Genomic DNA, 14,945 nt, shown 5'->3' with positions numbered 1-14,945 from the left:
GCCCACGGAGAGAAGCTGTTCTTTACCCTGTTGGTGCAACTAATCATGCTTCTATATCTTCTGCCTGAGGGCAGGAGATCAAGAAAGTGCTGGCCAGGGTGTGAATCATCCCTGAGAATTTTCCTCCCTCTCCTGAGGCAACCTCCTTCCGCTGTTTCATCCAGCGGATTCACAGGACAGCCCATAATATCTTGTGCTGTATTCACCCCCCTCTGTAGGCACTTCCTATCCATTGATGTCAAACCAGCGTACCACACCATGATGCAGTATGAAAGGACACTTTCTATTGTTGACTGGTAGAAGGAGATCATCAAATGTTGATTGGCATCGTTCTTCCACAATACTCTGAGGAGATGGAGTCTCTGTTGGGCTTTCTTAACCACCTGGGTTGAATTGATTTTCCAAGTAAGGTCTTCACTGAGATAAACTCCTAGGAATTTAGAGGGAGAGACTCTCTCCACACAGCCCTCCCCGATGTACAGCGGGGCTAGTTCTCCTCTCTTCCTCCGAAAGAAAATTTTCGTGGGAATAAGAAATATTTGGGGGAAGGGGTCATTAGTTTTTGTCCAGTCTTCCCCTGTGCCACAGGCCCACGTACCTTGAGCAGATGAAGTGGCACAGAAAGTGGGCATGGGTGATATCAGAGTTGGGCAGTGGCACAGAGTGAGAGGGAGCCCAGCAGCCACACAGGTGAATAATTCCAGGTGCATAGCAGCAGTTATGCCCATGACGGAAGTTTCTGGAAGGCTGATGTGATGCCATCAAGCTTGAAGGGAAAACGTTAACACCTTCAGTCCTTGCTTCTTCTTCTTTTGTCCCACCTAAGGGAACATAAAAAGCTGAGCTCTGTATAGACCAGTGCTGCCTACACTGAGTGACATTATCTTAGAATCAGTCAGAAGGCACCATGAGGAGCATCCAGCCCAACTCTCTGCAATGTAGGAATATGCAGCTGTCCCATACAGGGACTGAACCTGCAACCTTGGCATCAACAGCACCATGCGCTAACCAACGGAGCCATCCAATTAGTGCAGCCACAGCTCTCCAGGGTTTCAGGCAGATGCCACTGGGGATTCAACCTGGGGCCGCCTGGATGCAAAGTCAGTGTTTGACCACTGAGCTAGGAATTGACACTTCTTGATGCAGAGGCGAATGTTTTTAGAAAAGCAAGCTTGGGGAGGGGGTACACTCCCAAAGCATTTCTGTGAGGACAGAGGGTGCTGTGGACACAGAATGCTGTAGTGGGGTATGGCGAAGGTGTGGGGAGTGAATGGAGTAGCATGTCACGTGTGGCTGGCTGGCACCTTGGAGAGCAGCACTTCAGGCTGCAACATTCTATCACAGGTCACACTTGTATAGGCAGCAACCAGTTAAGGCGCGCCAGACTGATGCACGATCACAAACGCATGGTTCCTTTTGGACCCAGAAGAGGGCAGAACATGATGGGACATGCTTATGTATACTCTGCCAATGCGTGTAGGGACCAGGAACAGAACCTGCATGCAAAATACTCACCACCTGTATATATTTATATATAAACACACACACATATATATTTACACACCTCACCGTAGCTCAGTGTTGGGCCATTTGCTTTGCATGCAGAACCTGGCTCCAGTTTCAAACGCTGGCAACTCCAGACAGGGCAGGGAGAGATTTCCTGCCCGGAATCCTGGAGATGCTGCTAGTCAGTGTAGACAATATTGAAACAGATGGACCAGTGGTCTCACTTGGTATAAGGCAGCTTCCAAGTGTCCATTAAAATACCCAAGGCAGTTTACAGTGGTTAATTGAAATAAACCAGGATATGGATGAGAAGCAGCAGGGCTTTTTTTCAGCCAGAACTCGCTGGAACTCAGTTCCAGCATCTCTCAAGTGGGCACCATTGCTATGTTCAGAGAACAATACAGTGGTACCTCTGCTTACGTTCACCTCCGGTTACGTATCCTTCGGGATACGTACGTGGCAAACACGGAAGTATTTTTCCGGGTTTCGCCCCGCGCGCATGCACAGAAGTGCTCTACATGCCATGCACATGCGCAGAAGTCCTAAACCGCGGCGCATGCATGAGCAGAAGCAGCACCTCCAGTTGCAAAATCCTCAGGATCCAACCGGAGCTCCAGAATGGATCCCCATTCACAACTGGTGGTACCACTGCAATTCCTTTTGGAGCAGTTTTTTTAGTGGATCCACTCAGTAGGCATCCATATAAATGTTGTTGTTGTTGTTGTTTTGCACCCCTTCAGCTCAGCACCCTGTGCAAGGAAACCAATCACACCACCCTAAATTCAGCACTTCAGGGTGGCAAAGGCAGAAGAATCAGCACCTGATGTTACGGAAGATGAAAAAGTCACCCACAAACACTTCTAAAAAATGAAGATAACCAAATAAAATTTAAAAAATTTGAGGAAATAAGAGAACACATTTCAGACTGGTTCCAATACCATCAATTATTTGAAAAATTTAAATCTGACAAACAAAAGGGGTTCTCAGTAGATATAGAATCATAGAATCATAGATTTGGAAGAGACCACAGGGGCCATCGAGTCCAACCCCCTGCCAAGCAGGAAACACCATCAGAGCACTCCTGACATATGGTTGTCAAGCCTCTGCTTAAAGACCTCCAAAGAAGGAGACTCCACCACACTCCTTGGCAGCAAATTCCACTGTCAAACAGCTCTTACTGTCAGGAGGTTTTTCCTAATGTTTAGGTGGAATCTTCTTTCTTGTAGTTTGGATCCATTGCTCCGTGTCCGCTTCTCTGGAGCAGCAGAAAACAACCTTTCTCCCTCCTCTATGTGACATCCTTATATATATTTGAACATGGCTATCATATCACCCCTTAACCTCCTCTTCTCCAGGCTAAACATGCCCAGCTCCCTTAGCCGTTCTTCATAAGGCATCGTTTCCAGGCCTTTGACCATTTTGGTTGCCCTCCTCTGGACACGTTCCAGTTTGTCAGTGTCCTTCTTGAACTGTGGTGCCCAGAACTGGACACAGTACTCCAGGTGAGGTCTGACCAGAGCAGAATACAGTGGCACTATTACTTCCCTTGATCTAGATGCTATACTCCTATTGATGCAGCCCAGAATTGCATTGGCTTTTTTAGCTGCCGCGTCACACTGTTGGCTCATGTCAAGTTTGTGGTCAACCAAGACTCCTAGATCCTTTTCACATGTACTGCTCTCAAGCCAGGTGTCACCCATCTTGTATTTGTGCCTCTCATTTTTTTTGCCCAAGTGCAATACTTTAAATTTCTCCCTGTTAAAATTCATCTTGTTTGTTTTGGCCCAGTTCTCTAATCTGTCAAGGTCGTTTTGAAGTGTGATCCTGTCCTCTGGGGTGTTAGCCACCCCCCCCCCCAGTTTGGTGTCATCTGCAAATTTGATCAGGATGCCCTTGAGTCCATCATCCAAGTCGTTGATAAAGATGTTGAATAAGACCGGGCCCAAGACAGAACCCTGTGGCACCCCACTAGTCACTCTTCTCCAGGATGAAGAGGAACCATTGATGAGCACCCTTTGGGTTTGGTCAGTCAGCCAGTTACAAATCCACTGAGTGGTAGCATAGTCAAGACCACATTTTACCAGCTTCTTTACAAGAATATCATGGGGCACCTTGTCAAATGCCTTGCTGAAATCAAGGTAGGCTACATCCACTGCGTTCCCTTCATCTACCAGGCTTGTAATTCTGTCAAAAAACGAGATCATGTTAGTCTGACATGACTTATTTTTCAGAAATCCATGCTGACTATTGGTGATCACAGTATTCCTTTCTAGGTGCTCACAGACTGTTTGCTTAATGATCTGCTCCAGAATCTTCCCTGGTATTGATGTCAGACTGACGGGGCGGTAATTATTTGGGTCCTCTCTTTTCCCCTTTTTGAAAATAGGGACAACATTTGCCCTCCTCCAGTCTGCCGGGACTTCGCCTGTTCTCCAGGAATTCTCAAAGATGACTGCCAGTGGTTCTGAGATCACATCTGCCAGTTCTTTTAATACTCTTGGATGCAGTTCATCTGGCCCTGGAGACTTGAATACATCTAAACTAGCCAAGTATTCTTGTACTATCTCCTTAGTTATTCTGGGCTGTGTTTCCTCTGCTGAATCATTTGCTCCAAATTCTTCAGGTCGGGCATTGTTTTCTTTATTGGAGAAGACTGAGGCAAAGAAGGCATTGAGGAGTTCAGCCCTTTCTGTGTCCCCTGTTTGCATTTCACCATCTTCTCCTCTGAGTGACCCCACTGTTTTTTATTTCCCGATATTCGAATCAGATCTTGTAAATTCTAAAAGAAAAACTCTTTCCAAAACTTATCGACTCCTCCTTGACTGGACAGTCAAGGCGGAGGAGGTAACAGTGGCAATGGTGAGGTGGTCCCAGGATTTTGGCCATTCAATAACCATGGCCCAATGGGAAAATTTATGGAAGATCAATTGGAAATTCACAAACTGTTACACGATTAGAGAGAACTTTCAAAAAATGCAACATTGATGGTATCTAACACCATGGAAACTTTCAAAAATGTATAAAAATGTGTCAAGTAATTGTTGGAGATGCGGAGACTCAGGAACATTCTACCATATGTGGTGGACATGTTGGAAAATACAGGTATTCTGGGAGAGTATACATGCAGAACTGCAAAAAAATGCTAAAGATCTCTTTCAATAAAAAAGCAGAGGCCTACCTCCTGGGAATAACAGATTTGGATATTCCACAAAAGAGGAAGGGTATCTTTTTATATGCGACAGCGGCAGCAAGAGTTTTGATCGCAGCAAAATGGAAGAGTAATGAAATCCCCTCTATACAAGATTGGATCCAAAAGCTGACAGAATATGCCGAATTAGATGGTTTATCAGAAAAGATAAAGAATAAACCAAAACAGGAATTTGTTTCTAAATGGGAGGTTTTCAAAGAATATCTGAAAAATAAATATAGTAGTTTAAATTCTGTTGCAACATTCGAGGAACTTCAGTAATAGTTGCTAGGTAGATAGAAGAAATTAGATTTATTGAGAATAAGTTTAATTATGGAAAAAATGTGTAGTGGCAGTAAGTAACATGAATTTGAAATATGGAATAGACGGGAAGTTGGGTCTTTAGTGTTAAGACCAATAGATGTTTTATTGTTTGCCAAGAAAATTATGTGGCTATGGTTATTTTTGTAATTTGTGTGTAATTTGGTATTTGTGTTTTTTTTTGTGTGTGTTTTTTTCTTGTTGTATAAATAAAATAAAAAAAAATTGAAAAAGAAAAGAAAAAGAAAAGGTCACCCACAAAATGTGCAGCACCTTCTTTGACGAGGACCGTACCTTAACCCAGCTCCATTCAATTCAGCTGGATGCAGTTTAGCCATCAGGTACACTTGGTACACACACATGGGAAAGCAATCTTCCAAGGAAATGGGTTTCAACCTACCTGGAGAACCATTCTTGTGCTGAAGACTCAACGCTGCTGAGCCATTACAAGGAGACATTGAAAGCAGCAAGTGTCCTAGCACAAGGGGGGTGGGGGGGGGAGAAACAGGACAAGAGGGACCAGAAATACCTAATGAAAGCTTTTGCCCTCCAGGGGCCCACCAGATGGTTCAGACTATGTTGGCCAAGGCTGATTTGAGCTGTAGTCCAATACATCTGGAGGGAACTCAAGATGCCAAGGTTTTGACAAGTGAGCTCAGTTTGAAAACCAGGAAACGAAAATTCAGTAAAAAGTAATTTTAAAAGAAGACTTTTTAAAAAAGAGCCAACCCCAGAGTCCAAAGAAGTATAAACTGTACATGACCATTTGCTTTTGGGATTTAACAGCTCAAACACTTATAAATCTTTCCCAAAGGCAGGACTCTTATTCAAAAAGCAGTCCCGTTGGCAGCAGAACCAGAAGGATCTAAACAAACAAAATTATACGGACACCCACCTGGCAGATTCTTTTAAGGGTATCCGGCTGTTTCAAAAACATTTGCATGTTGTATAGTCTGATTTGTAAACATGTCTGTAATTACCTGTTTTTTATTTATGTTTTCTTGATGTGGCGCTGATCTGTGTATACTTTGTTGACCTATGATCAAGGCAATTAAATATATTCTAACAATATTTCTGTAATTGATATGCCTAACATAAAGAAGTGATGCTATGTCAAACACTGGAAACCAGCCTTCCCCAACTGGGTGCCCTCCAGATGTGGAGGCTGGAGCTGGCTGGCTGCTCAAAACATCTTCCTTAAGTATAACCAATTGCATCCTGAGCCAATGGGGGATTTTCTTGGAATTGTTTAAGGGATGTTATTCCAGACTTAGAACTTTCTTGCACTTTTACTTTTCAGAAACAAAACCTACACATACAAGAAAATGCATTAGGCAAACCACACCATTTGAAGTTTATTGTCCTTAATGACTACCAAATACAGAGGGTGTTCAAAATACACCAGGAAAGAGTTATTTACAGTCATTAAGAATTCAGGTGTTGTTTTGAAGGAGGCAAGATAGCCAGTTTAAAAATCAAAGAAGGACAACTTGCTTCCATATTTGGACGTCTGCAACTCGCCTTCAGTTGGTGGGTTTGGTTGTGGTCTTTGCCTAGAATGATAGGGATTCTCAGGCAGTGGCCGGTCAGTCTTCACTTTGGTGACCTGGAAGAAAAAGAATCACATTGAAATGTGTGGTGAGCAGCAAACAGCCTGGAAAGTGTGACAAACAGGAAGCTTTGCAAAAGGAAGCCAGTCCATCCAAATGGTGCTTAGTGCAAACAAAGCTATATCAAGGATTCCGAGTATAGAGAGGTGCCTTATTATGTACCAGAAATGGCAAAGCTGGTGCCCAGATGCTGGACTGCTGTTTATTTAACTCTATAGTCACTTAGTACAAAAGTCTCTAAGTGACTTTTAAAAGCTTAAGAGCCTATAACGCCCCCAATAAGTAATGTTTCAGTAAAATCACTGCAGTAACCCAGCAGAAAAAAAGTCAACAAACTAGGAAAACAAGCTATCAGCCTTGTTGTCAAATGTCTGGGAGAAGAGGTAAGTCTTACCCTGGCACAGATGGGAGCCAAAACAGAAAAGACCCTCTGCCATGCTGTCATCCTCCAAAGTTTCTCTGAAGGGGCACCCAAAGGAGGGCCTCAAATAAAAACCAAAAGGTCTGGGAGAGAGGTGACCTGAAAAATATTGGGGTCCTGAGCCGTGTGTGAGGTTAAAACCAACACTTTGATTTGGGCCTAGGCTGCCTGTGCAGCTGTGTCAGAATTGGTGTTCCAAAATCAGCTCATCTTGAGCCTGGCAGCTGCACTCTACTGCAGTTTCTGAACAGCTTTCAAAGGCAGCTTCACAGAAATTGCACCACAATGACCCAATCTTGAGTTTACCAAAGTAGACTACTTCAGCCAGATTACTGCAGCCCAGAGAGCGTCATGGTTAGGCCACCAGCCTAAGCTGGCAGAAGGCACTGTGCACCACTGAGTCCACCTGTGCCCCAAGTAACAGCAGTAGATAAAGGAAGAAGCCTGAACAATGGGCCAGGATTGAAGCTGAGAGCCTTTTGTATGCAAAGCATATATCCTACTGCCAGTGGCGTAGCGTGGGGGGTGCAGGGGGGGCCGGCCGCACCGGGCGCAACATCTGGGGGTTAGCGTTAGGGGTAGGGTTAGGGGGCGCAAATCCACGGGTTAGGGGGCGCAAATTACTTGCCTTGCCCCGGGTGCTGACGACCCATGCTACGCCACTGCCTACTGCTAAGCTGGAGTCCTTCCACTCCATGGCACACACACCCCTCCATGTCCTTCAGTGATTTCCCCCAACAGGAATTAGAAAGTGGTTATTCTAAGGCTCACTCTGACCTGCAGGGAACACACATGGGTGCTCCAACACATCAGATTATGGTTTAAAATAAACCATGGTTTAATGTGGGCAAGCTCCTTCCCCTCTCCTGACTGTGCTACACAGGACAGCAAACCAGCCCTAAACAAGAGTGTCTGGTTTGTTGTTATGTGCAAATTCAGGTTCCTGCAGACTTGCAGTGTGGAGGTAAACAAGCTACAAGCGGGAAGCCAAAAACAGACTTTGGTTTCTGCTTTTGGTTTGGAGACAAACTATGAGCCTGTATGAACCTGGGTTTGCACATCAGGGCAAGCTAGACTCCAGTTTCCTTCATCCCTGTATGACACAGTCAGAAACAGGAGATAAGAAAAGCACTTCTCTGCATTAAACCACAGCTTATTTTAAACAATGGCATTGAACACTGCTTGTGAACTGGGGTCAGAGACACAGTTTGAAACCCAGAAACCAGCTACCTTGAGAGCCAAATTTTCCATCTTGGCTGAGCCAAAAACAATCTGAAGATGACTAAAGAGAGCCCCCCTGTGTGGATGCTCATCACAATTCTCTACAAGGCAAAACTGCTGAAAAGGCTGGAATTTCTAGATACCGGCCTCAATGCTTGGGGAGCTAGCCCTGAGGAAAGACTGGCCAAGTTTGCAAATTCCTCCTGGGCCGAAGTGCAGGATCAGGTGACAACGCTACCATTCAGATGAGAGGCAAAATGAAAAACCCCTTGCAAGGAGTGATTAGGCTAACACCCAGAGCACGTAAGAAAGAGCCAGCAAACACATTCAGTTACCTTTGACAGCTGTCCCAGATCAGGTCTCACCCAGCCCAACTTATCCAGGACGCAATCATCAAAGACCTGCTGCTGCTTGCGGCACTTGCGAAGTTCTAGCAGGTTATTATAGTCAATGCAAGTCCAGTATTGGGTAAATGGCTCTGCACAATGCAGCTTAAGCTGCCTAGAAACACAAAGATGCTGCATTAATGTTTCCTGAAGTGAAAATGTAGGCAGAGTGATTCTTAAAAGGCACCTTTTTATTTTGCTCACACATGGGGTTTGAAGACCACAGCAAGCTATGTGTTCTCTCTGGTTACAGCTGGAGTACCACAAAACTAAGTCATAGTGAAAACAGAAGAACTCTGGCCTGTAATGCCAACTCAGACTGCAAATATTTTCTACATTCGTGCTACCATCCCCATACCATGCAAAATCCCTTTGGCAAATAACACAAATATGTTTGTCAATCCAAAACTGAGAACAACAACAGGGTAGCATCCAATCAAAAAAGGTAAACAGTGTTAGTGTTATTGCCTTTCAGTTTTTCTACAAAACTGAAGGAAGCATAGTGGATTCATAAAACTGTATTTCAAGTTCTTACAGCATCTGATACATGACATTTTGGCAATTTAAAATCCAAGTCAGATGTGACCTATCACTGACAGGAACTTTTCAAAATTAGGAAGTTGTTCCCATCATGGAGGGGAAAGGAGCTACAGGGCACGAATGAGTCATCAATTAAAGGACAATAATGGGTAACCATTTGAACTCACTATAGAATTAGAGGGAAGTTAAAACAGAAGATATCTGAGAAGAAACGTGTGTGTGTGTGCGCGCGTGTGTGTGCGTGTTTTAAAGAACACAGCAGTTGTCACAGGCACGATAATTGCCCTAGCAGATTGTAAAAGAAATCTGGATTCAGACCCCTTGCCTTGGATGAACCTGTGTGTCTTTCAGGGTCACTTCAGAGATATGATTTTCCTACAGAGTTAATCTTGGAGCTGGAGAAGCAAGTAGGCTATGAAAAAAGAATAGTTAAAACAGCATCATGTCACTTGCTTATTTTGACATAAGCAACATTACTTACTCATTTACCGGTTACATTTATACCCTGCCTTTCCCTTAAAAAAAAATCTGTAGGTACCTAACAGCAACAACATTCACAAGATAATTTAACCCTGCCCTTCAGGCAAAAATAAGCCCCCAAAGATCAGTAATAATAGATGGGCCTTTGGTCCGACTCACCAAGACTCTTCAAATGGCATACCTGAAGAAGTCCATTGCACACTTGTTCACTTCCTTGCCTTCCTTTAAACATTTCCGTGGGTCCTTCTCTTCCCAGCGGCAAAGCATGAACTCCTTATTGGGCTTGTCACACCGTGAGCCATAATGATGAGCTGCTGCTTTCAGTACGGCTGAGGTTACCTTTACCTGAGGAGCAAGCCAGAGAGTTAGCAACAGGCTGAGGGTGTGTGTCTGGCAATGCATAGGACTCTTACAAGCTCCACTAGAGCCAAGTGAATGAAGAATAGCCAAACTGCAGGCATGCATTCTCCTTCTCATATACGTAAAATGGGAGTAAGGTCCTGCACTCACAGGAATGCCAAGGGGCAGCACACAATGAAACTTGTGTACTATACACAAACATTACAACACAATATATTTCATTTATTTAACAGAATTTGTATACCACTTAACTGTAAATAAAACCTCAACATGGTTTGCAAAGAATATGAAATATGGATTGAAGTTGTCCATAAAAGTTGAACGCAAAACAGGTTTTTTAAAAGCAAGACATAAATAATAACAACCAGTTAAATATATTAAATATGTATGTTGCAAACTAAGATTAGATATTAAATTACATATCAACTTTACATCTCTGGGTACGCTTGCCTAAACAAAGAAATTTCAGCAGGTGTAGAAGAGAGCACAGTGAAAGTTCTAGCTTAGTCAAGGCACAGGGAGTTCCAGAGTGTAGGAGCTACCACAAGATAATTAATTAAAAAACAGATTTTTTAAATAATATATAGAAGTAATAACAGGAAATGTTTTATGTAAGATGACACTAGTTATTAAGACAATGAGAATCTTTTAATCTTTTTACTTCAAATGATTCCAATACTGGGCGAAGCAGGTTGTCTCAAGATATGGCAAAGAGAAATTTCCAAATTCCTGTGGGAAGGGAAGAAACCTAGGATTAAACACCTGATCTTAATAGACATAAAAGAGAGAGGAGGCTTTTCTCTACCCGACCTAAAACTTTACTGCGAGGCAGCCTGTTTCACCTGGCTAAAAGATTGGTGCACGTTGCAGGATCCGGACCTCCTGGACCTGGAAGGTTTTGACAACCGTTGGGGATGGCACGCCTACCTGATATATGGAAAAGCAAAAATTCATAAAAATTTTACCAACCATATAATAACAAAGTCACTCTTTGCTGTATGGGAAAAATATAAAGACCTGATGGAACCTAAAGTCCTGTGGTGGACTTCTCCAATAGAAGCCATAGCAGTAAAATGGAAAAATACTCAGGAAAGCTGGCCAACATATAAAACACTTCTAAAAAATGAAGATAACCAAATAAAATTAAAAAACTTTGAGGAAAATAAGAGAACACATCTCAGACTGGTTCCAATACCATCAGTTATTTGAAAGATTGAAATCTGACAAACAAAAGGGGTTCTCAACAGAAATTTCCTGATTCGAATCTGATCTTGTAAATTCTAAAAGAAAAACTCTTTCCAAAACTTATCGACTCCTCCTCGACTGGACAGTCAAGGAGGAGGTGGTAACAGTGGCAATGGTGAGGTGGTCCCAGGATTTTGGCCATTCAATAACCATGGCCCAATGGGAAAATTTATGGAAGATCAATTGGAAATTCACAAACTGTTACACGATTAGAGAGAACTTTCAAAAAATGCAACATTGATGGTATCTAACACCATGGAAACTTTCAAAAATGTATAAACATGTGTCAAGTAATTGTTGGAGATGCGGAGACTCAGGAGCATTCTACCATATGTGGTGGATATGTAGGAAAACACAGGTATTCTGGGAGAGTATCCATGCAGAACTGCAGAAAATGCTAAAGATGTCTTTCAGTAAAAAAACAGAGGCCTACCTCCTGGGAATAACAGATCTGGATATTCCACAAAAGAGGAAGGGTATGTTTTTATATGCGATGGCGGCAGCAAGAGTTTTGATCGCAGCAAAATGGAAGAGTAATGAAATCCCCTCTATACAAGATTGGATCCAAAAGCTGACAGAATATGCCAAATTAGATGGTTTATCAGAAAAAATAAAGAATAAATCAAAACAGGAATTTGTTTCAAAATGGGAGGTGTTCAAAGAATATCTGAAAAATAAATATAGTAGCTTAAATTCTGTTGCAGCATTTGAGGAACTTCAGTAATAGTTGCAAGGTAGATATATGAAATTAGATTTATTAAGAATAAGTTTAATTATGATAAAAGTGTGTATTGGCAATGAGTAATATGAATTTGAAATATGGAATAGATGGGAGGTTGGGTCTTTAGTGTTAAGACCAATAGATGTTTTAATGTTTGCTAAGAAAATTATGTGTCTATGGTTATTCTTGTGTGAAATTTGGTATTTGTGTTTTTTTTTCTTGTTGTATCAATAAAAAACTTTATTAAAACAAAAAAAAAGAGAATCTGAACATTCACTTTTAAACATTTTGTGAGAACAAGGGTTAGTATGAATGGGGTAGGAGGGAAAAGATACACATATATGTGTTATATCAAGGTATTTAACGAGTGGAGTGTATAATCCCCCCAGGGGCTTATGATAAGCAATAAAGGTAAAGGTAAAGGTACCCCTGCCCGTACGGGCCAGTCTTGACAGACTCTGGGGTTGTGCGCCCATCTCACTTAAGAGGCCAGGGGCCAGCGCTGTCCGGAGACACTTCCGGGTCACGTGGCCAGCGTGACATCGCTGCTCTGGCGAGCCAGAGCCGCACACGGAAACGCCGTTTACCTTCCCGCTGGTAAGCGGTCCCTATTTATCTACTTGCACCCGGAGGTGCTTTCGAACTGCTAGGTTGGCAGGCGCTGGGACCAAGTAGCGGGAGCGCACCCCGCCGCAGGGATTCGAACCGCCGACCTTTCGATCGGCAAGCCCTAGGCGCTGAGGCTTTAACCCACAGCGCCACCTGCGTCCCACATGATAAGCAATACAATACTCTTAATAAATCATACCCCTCTCTACACAAATGTTTTGCACAAGATTGTACATCTTATTGATTATCAATGACATCAGCGGCCAAAGTAGCGGGAGGAGAGAAGACTGCCAATCAAGAATATGTAATTTGAATTAAAAAACAAAAGCCAGTTGACAGCAAGGTAGGAGTTTTCATACAATATAACCCTTCACAGATAAGAATCCATATTCTGCCATAGAAATCTACGAGACCCTTTGTTGTCCCTCTGAAAATTATTATTGCATTTTTATACAGTAAACTTGCAGTTGACACAGGAGTTGAATCCAGGGATTTTTGCGCCTAAAGCCAAAATTGTGTATAGTCAAAGCACACTAGGTTGAATGGTGGGTGGGGTTGCCAAAGTCTTTTTTCCTGGATTCCCACCCCTTTTCCGTCCCCCTTTTATTTTGTTTTTATCACTTTTTTGACAATCATTGCAGGGGTTGAACTAGATGGCCTTTGGGTTCCTTCCAACTCGTAAGATTCTATGATTCAATGAAGCACATAAAGCTGAATGTGCTCGAGTTAAATGTAAATTGTGAGCTCACTGTACCTTTTCCTCTGAGGAGCTCAAGGTGGTGTCCCCCCCCCATTATATCCTCACAACAACCCTGTAAGGTAGGTCGGGTTGGGAGATGGCTGCTGGCCCCAAAGGTCACCCCGTGAACTTCACTGCTCAGTGCGGATTTGAACCACACAAAGTCAGCCATGAGGCCTGGAGCTAGTCCTTGGGAGAGCCAGCATGGGACAGCGGTTCGTGTCGGAGTAGGACCTGGGAGAGGACCAGGGTTCGAATCCCTGCTCTGCCATGACGCTCACTGGGTGACCTTGAGGGTCAGAGGCTGCCACTCAGCCTGGCCTACCCCACAGGGTGGTTGCTGTGGCCAGAAAGCTGTCTGCGGACAAACGCCGGCTCCCTCGGCCTGTGGGGATCAAAGGAGGAGCAGGCGAGAACCACATACACCAACCTTCAGGGGGAAAAGCGGGGTACAAATGCCATAAATAAATAAATAAATAAATAAATGGCAACACCTGCTGCAAAGGGTTTGAATTCCTGTTGCCGTCCTCCTTGAGGGCTTTTATTTAGAAGAGAGATTTACTTAGCTTTCATCTATTTTATTTAGAATGGGTGGAATGGCCAAAACCTGGCCCAAAGGGGGGGGGGGGGCCACGAGTCACTTTGGGGTTGGTGTATGTGTACGTTTGTGAAATGACTTTTCTCTGACATTTTGGGTCTTAAATGGGGGGGGGGGAGAGAGTGGAAGCCCTTTAACAGCGAGGGGAGGGGAAAGAGGGGAGAGTCGACCCTGCCTGCAAATTGGGGGGAGGGGGCTACCTCACAGGTGGTGTAGCCTTATTGCAATGCAACGCAATTACACTGTATTGGGCTTGAAAGACGCCTTCTTTTGCTGCCGGCTAGCTGAGGAAAGCCAAAATTTATTCGCCTTTCAGTGGATGGACCCAGAGACCGGGACTAAAACACAGTACACGTGGACACGACTCCCACAAGGGTTTAAAAAATCCGCCCGCACTTTCCGGGGTGGCTTTAGACACTGACCTAGCTAGCTTCCCCACCTCCCCCGACAGTACGTAGACGACCTTCTAACTGCATGTAAAGATGAAGACACGTGTCTGCAAGAGACCAGAGATCTCCTGAATCGCCTGGCAGCAGCTGGCTACCGGGCGTCTAAGGCCAAAGCCCAAATCTGCCAGCCAATTGTCAAGTGCCTTGAATTTGACACGTCCCACCAGCAGCGTAATTTAATAATGGGGTTTACGGAGAAACCGCGTATGGCTCCTCATGGAGCTCAAAGGGCGAGACAGAAACGTAACGAGCAGATAAGGGGGGGGGGGCTGAGGGGGGGAGGGGAAACTGAGGTGGGGGTCCCCCTCATACATTTGTGAGGGGAGGGATCAATACCACCTCTTCCCCCCCCCCCGCCCCCCGCGCCATTTCTCACGCTCACCTCATCCACTTCTAGCTCCTCCAGCGCGGGCACCTCCAGCGTGGGCATAGCTGCGAGTCTCTCCCCTTGGACTCTCCTTCGCCACCGTCCCTCACGAACCAGGCCAGACGCCAAGGCAGAAGAAACTGCGCGTGCGCCTTCTCGCCGCCCGAGAGCACGTTATACCTGGG

The 14,945-nt window shown here is 44.2% G+C and overlaps 1 protein-coding gene and 2 long non-coding RNA genes across 4 annotated transcripts in view; all 3 read right to left on the bottom strand.

The window, feature by feature from the left end:
* LOC307207974 overlaps positions 1–14,945 on the bottom strand; it is a 99,028-nt gene that overhangs the window by 62,525 nt on the left and 21,558 nt on the right. The window lies entirely within an intron of this gene.
* Positions 6,341–14,907, bottom strand: NDUFA8 (NADH:ubiquinone oxidoreductase subunit A8). 2 transcript variants are annotated; one of them, XM_079962269.1, is made up of 4 exons: positions 14,776–14,907; positions 9,854–10,017; positions 8,602–8,767; positions 6,341–6,620 (listed from the first exon to the last, which is right to left on the bottom strand). In XM_079962269.1, the coding sequence occupies exons 1-4, from the start codon at positions 14,821–14,823 to the stop codon at positions 6,483–6,485; spliced, it is 516 nt and encodes a 171-aa protein (XP_079818395.1). In that variant the 5' UTR covers positions 14,824–14,907; the 3' UTR covers positions 6,341–6,482. The 2 variants fall into 2 exon arrangements, with proteins under 2 accessions (XP_079818395.1, XP_079818394.1); XM_079962268.1 differs by lacking the exon at positions 14,776–14,907 and having other exon boundaries at positions 9,854–10,262.
* On the bottom strand, positions 12,208–14,754 carry LOC307207960. Its single transcript, XR_013834893.1, has 2 exons — positions 12,772–14,754; positions 12,208–12,390 (listed from the first exon to the last, which is right to left on the bottom strand). It is a non-coding gene; the product is annotated as an uncharacterized lncRNA (long non-coding RNA).

The sequence above is a fragment of the Podarcis cretensis genome (genome assembly GCF_951804945.1).
Source record: "Podarcis cretensis genome assembly, chromosome: Z".
NCBI lineage: Eukaryota > Metazoa > Chordata > Lepidosauria > Squamata > Lacertidae > Podarcis > Podarcis cretensis.
This window is presented reverse-complemented; position numbering and strand designations above follow the sequence as displayed.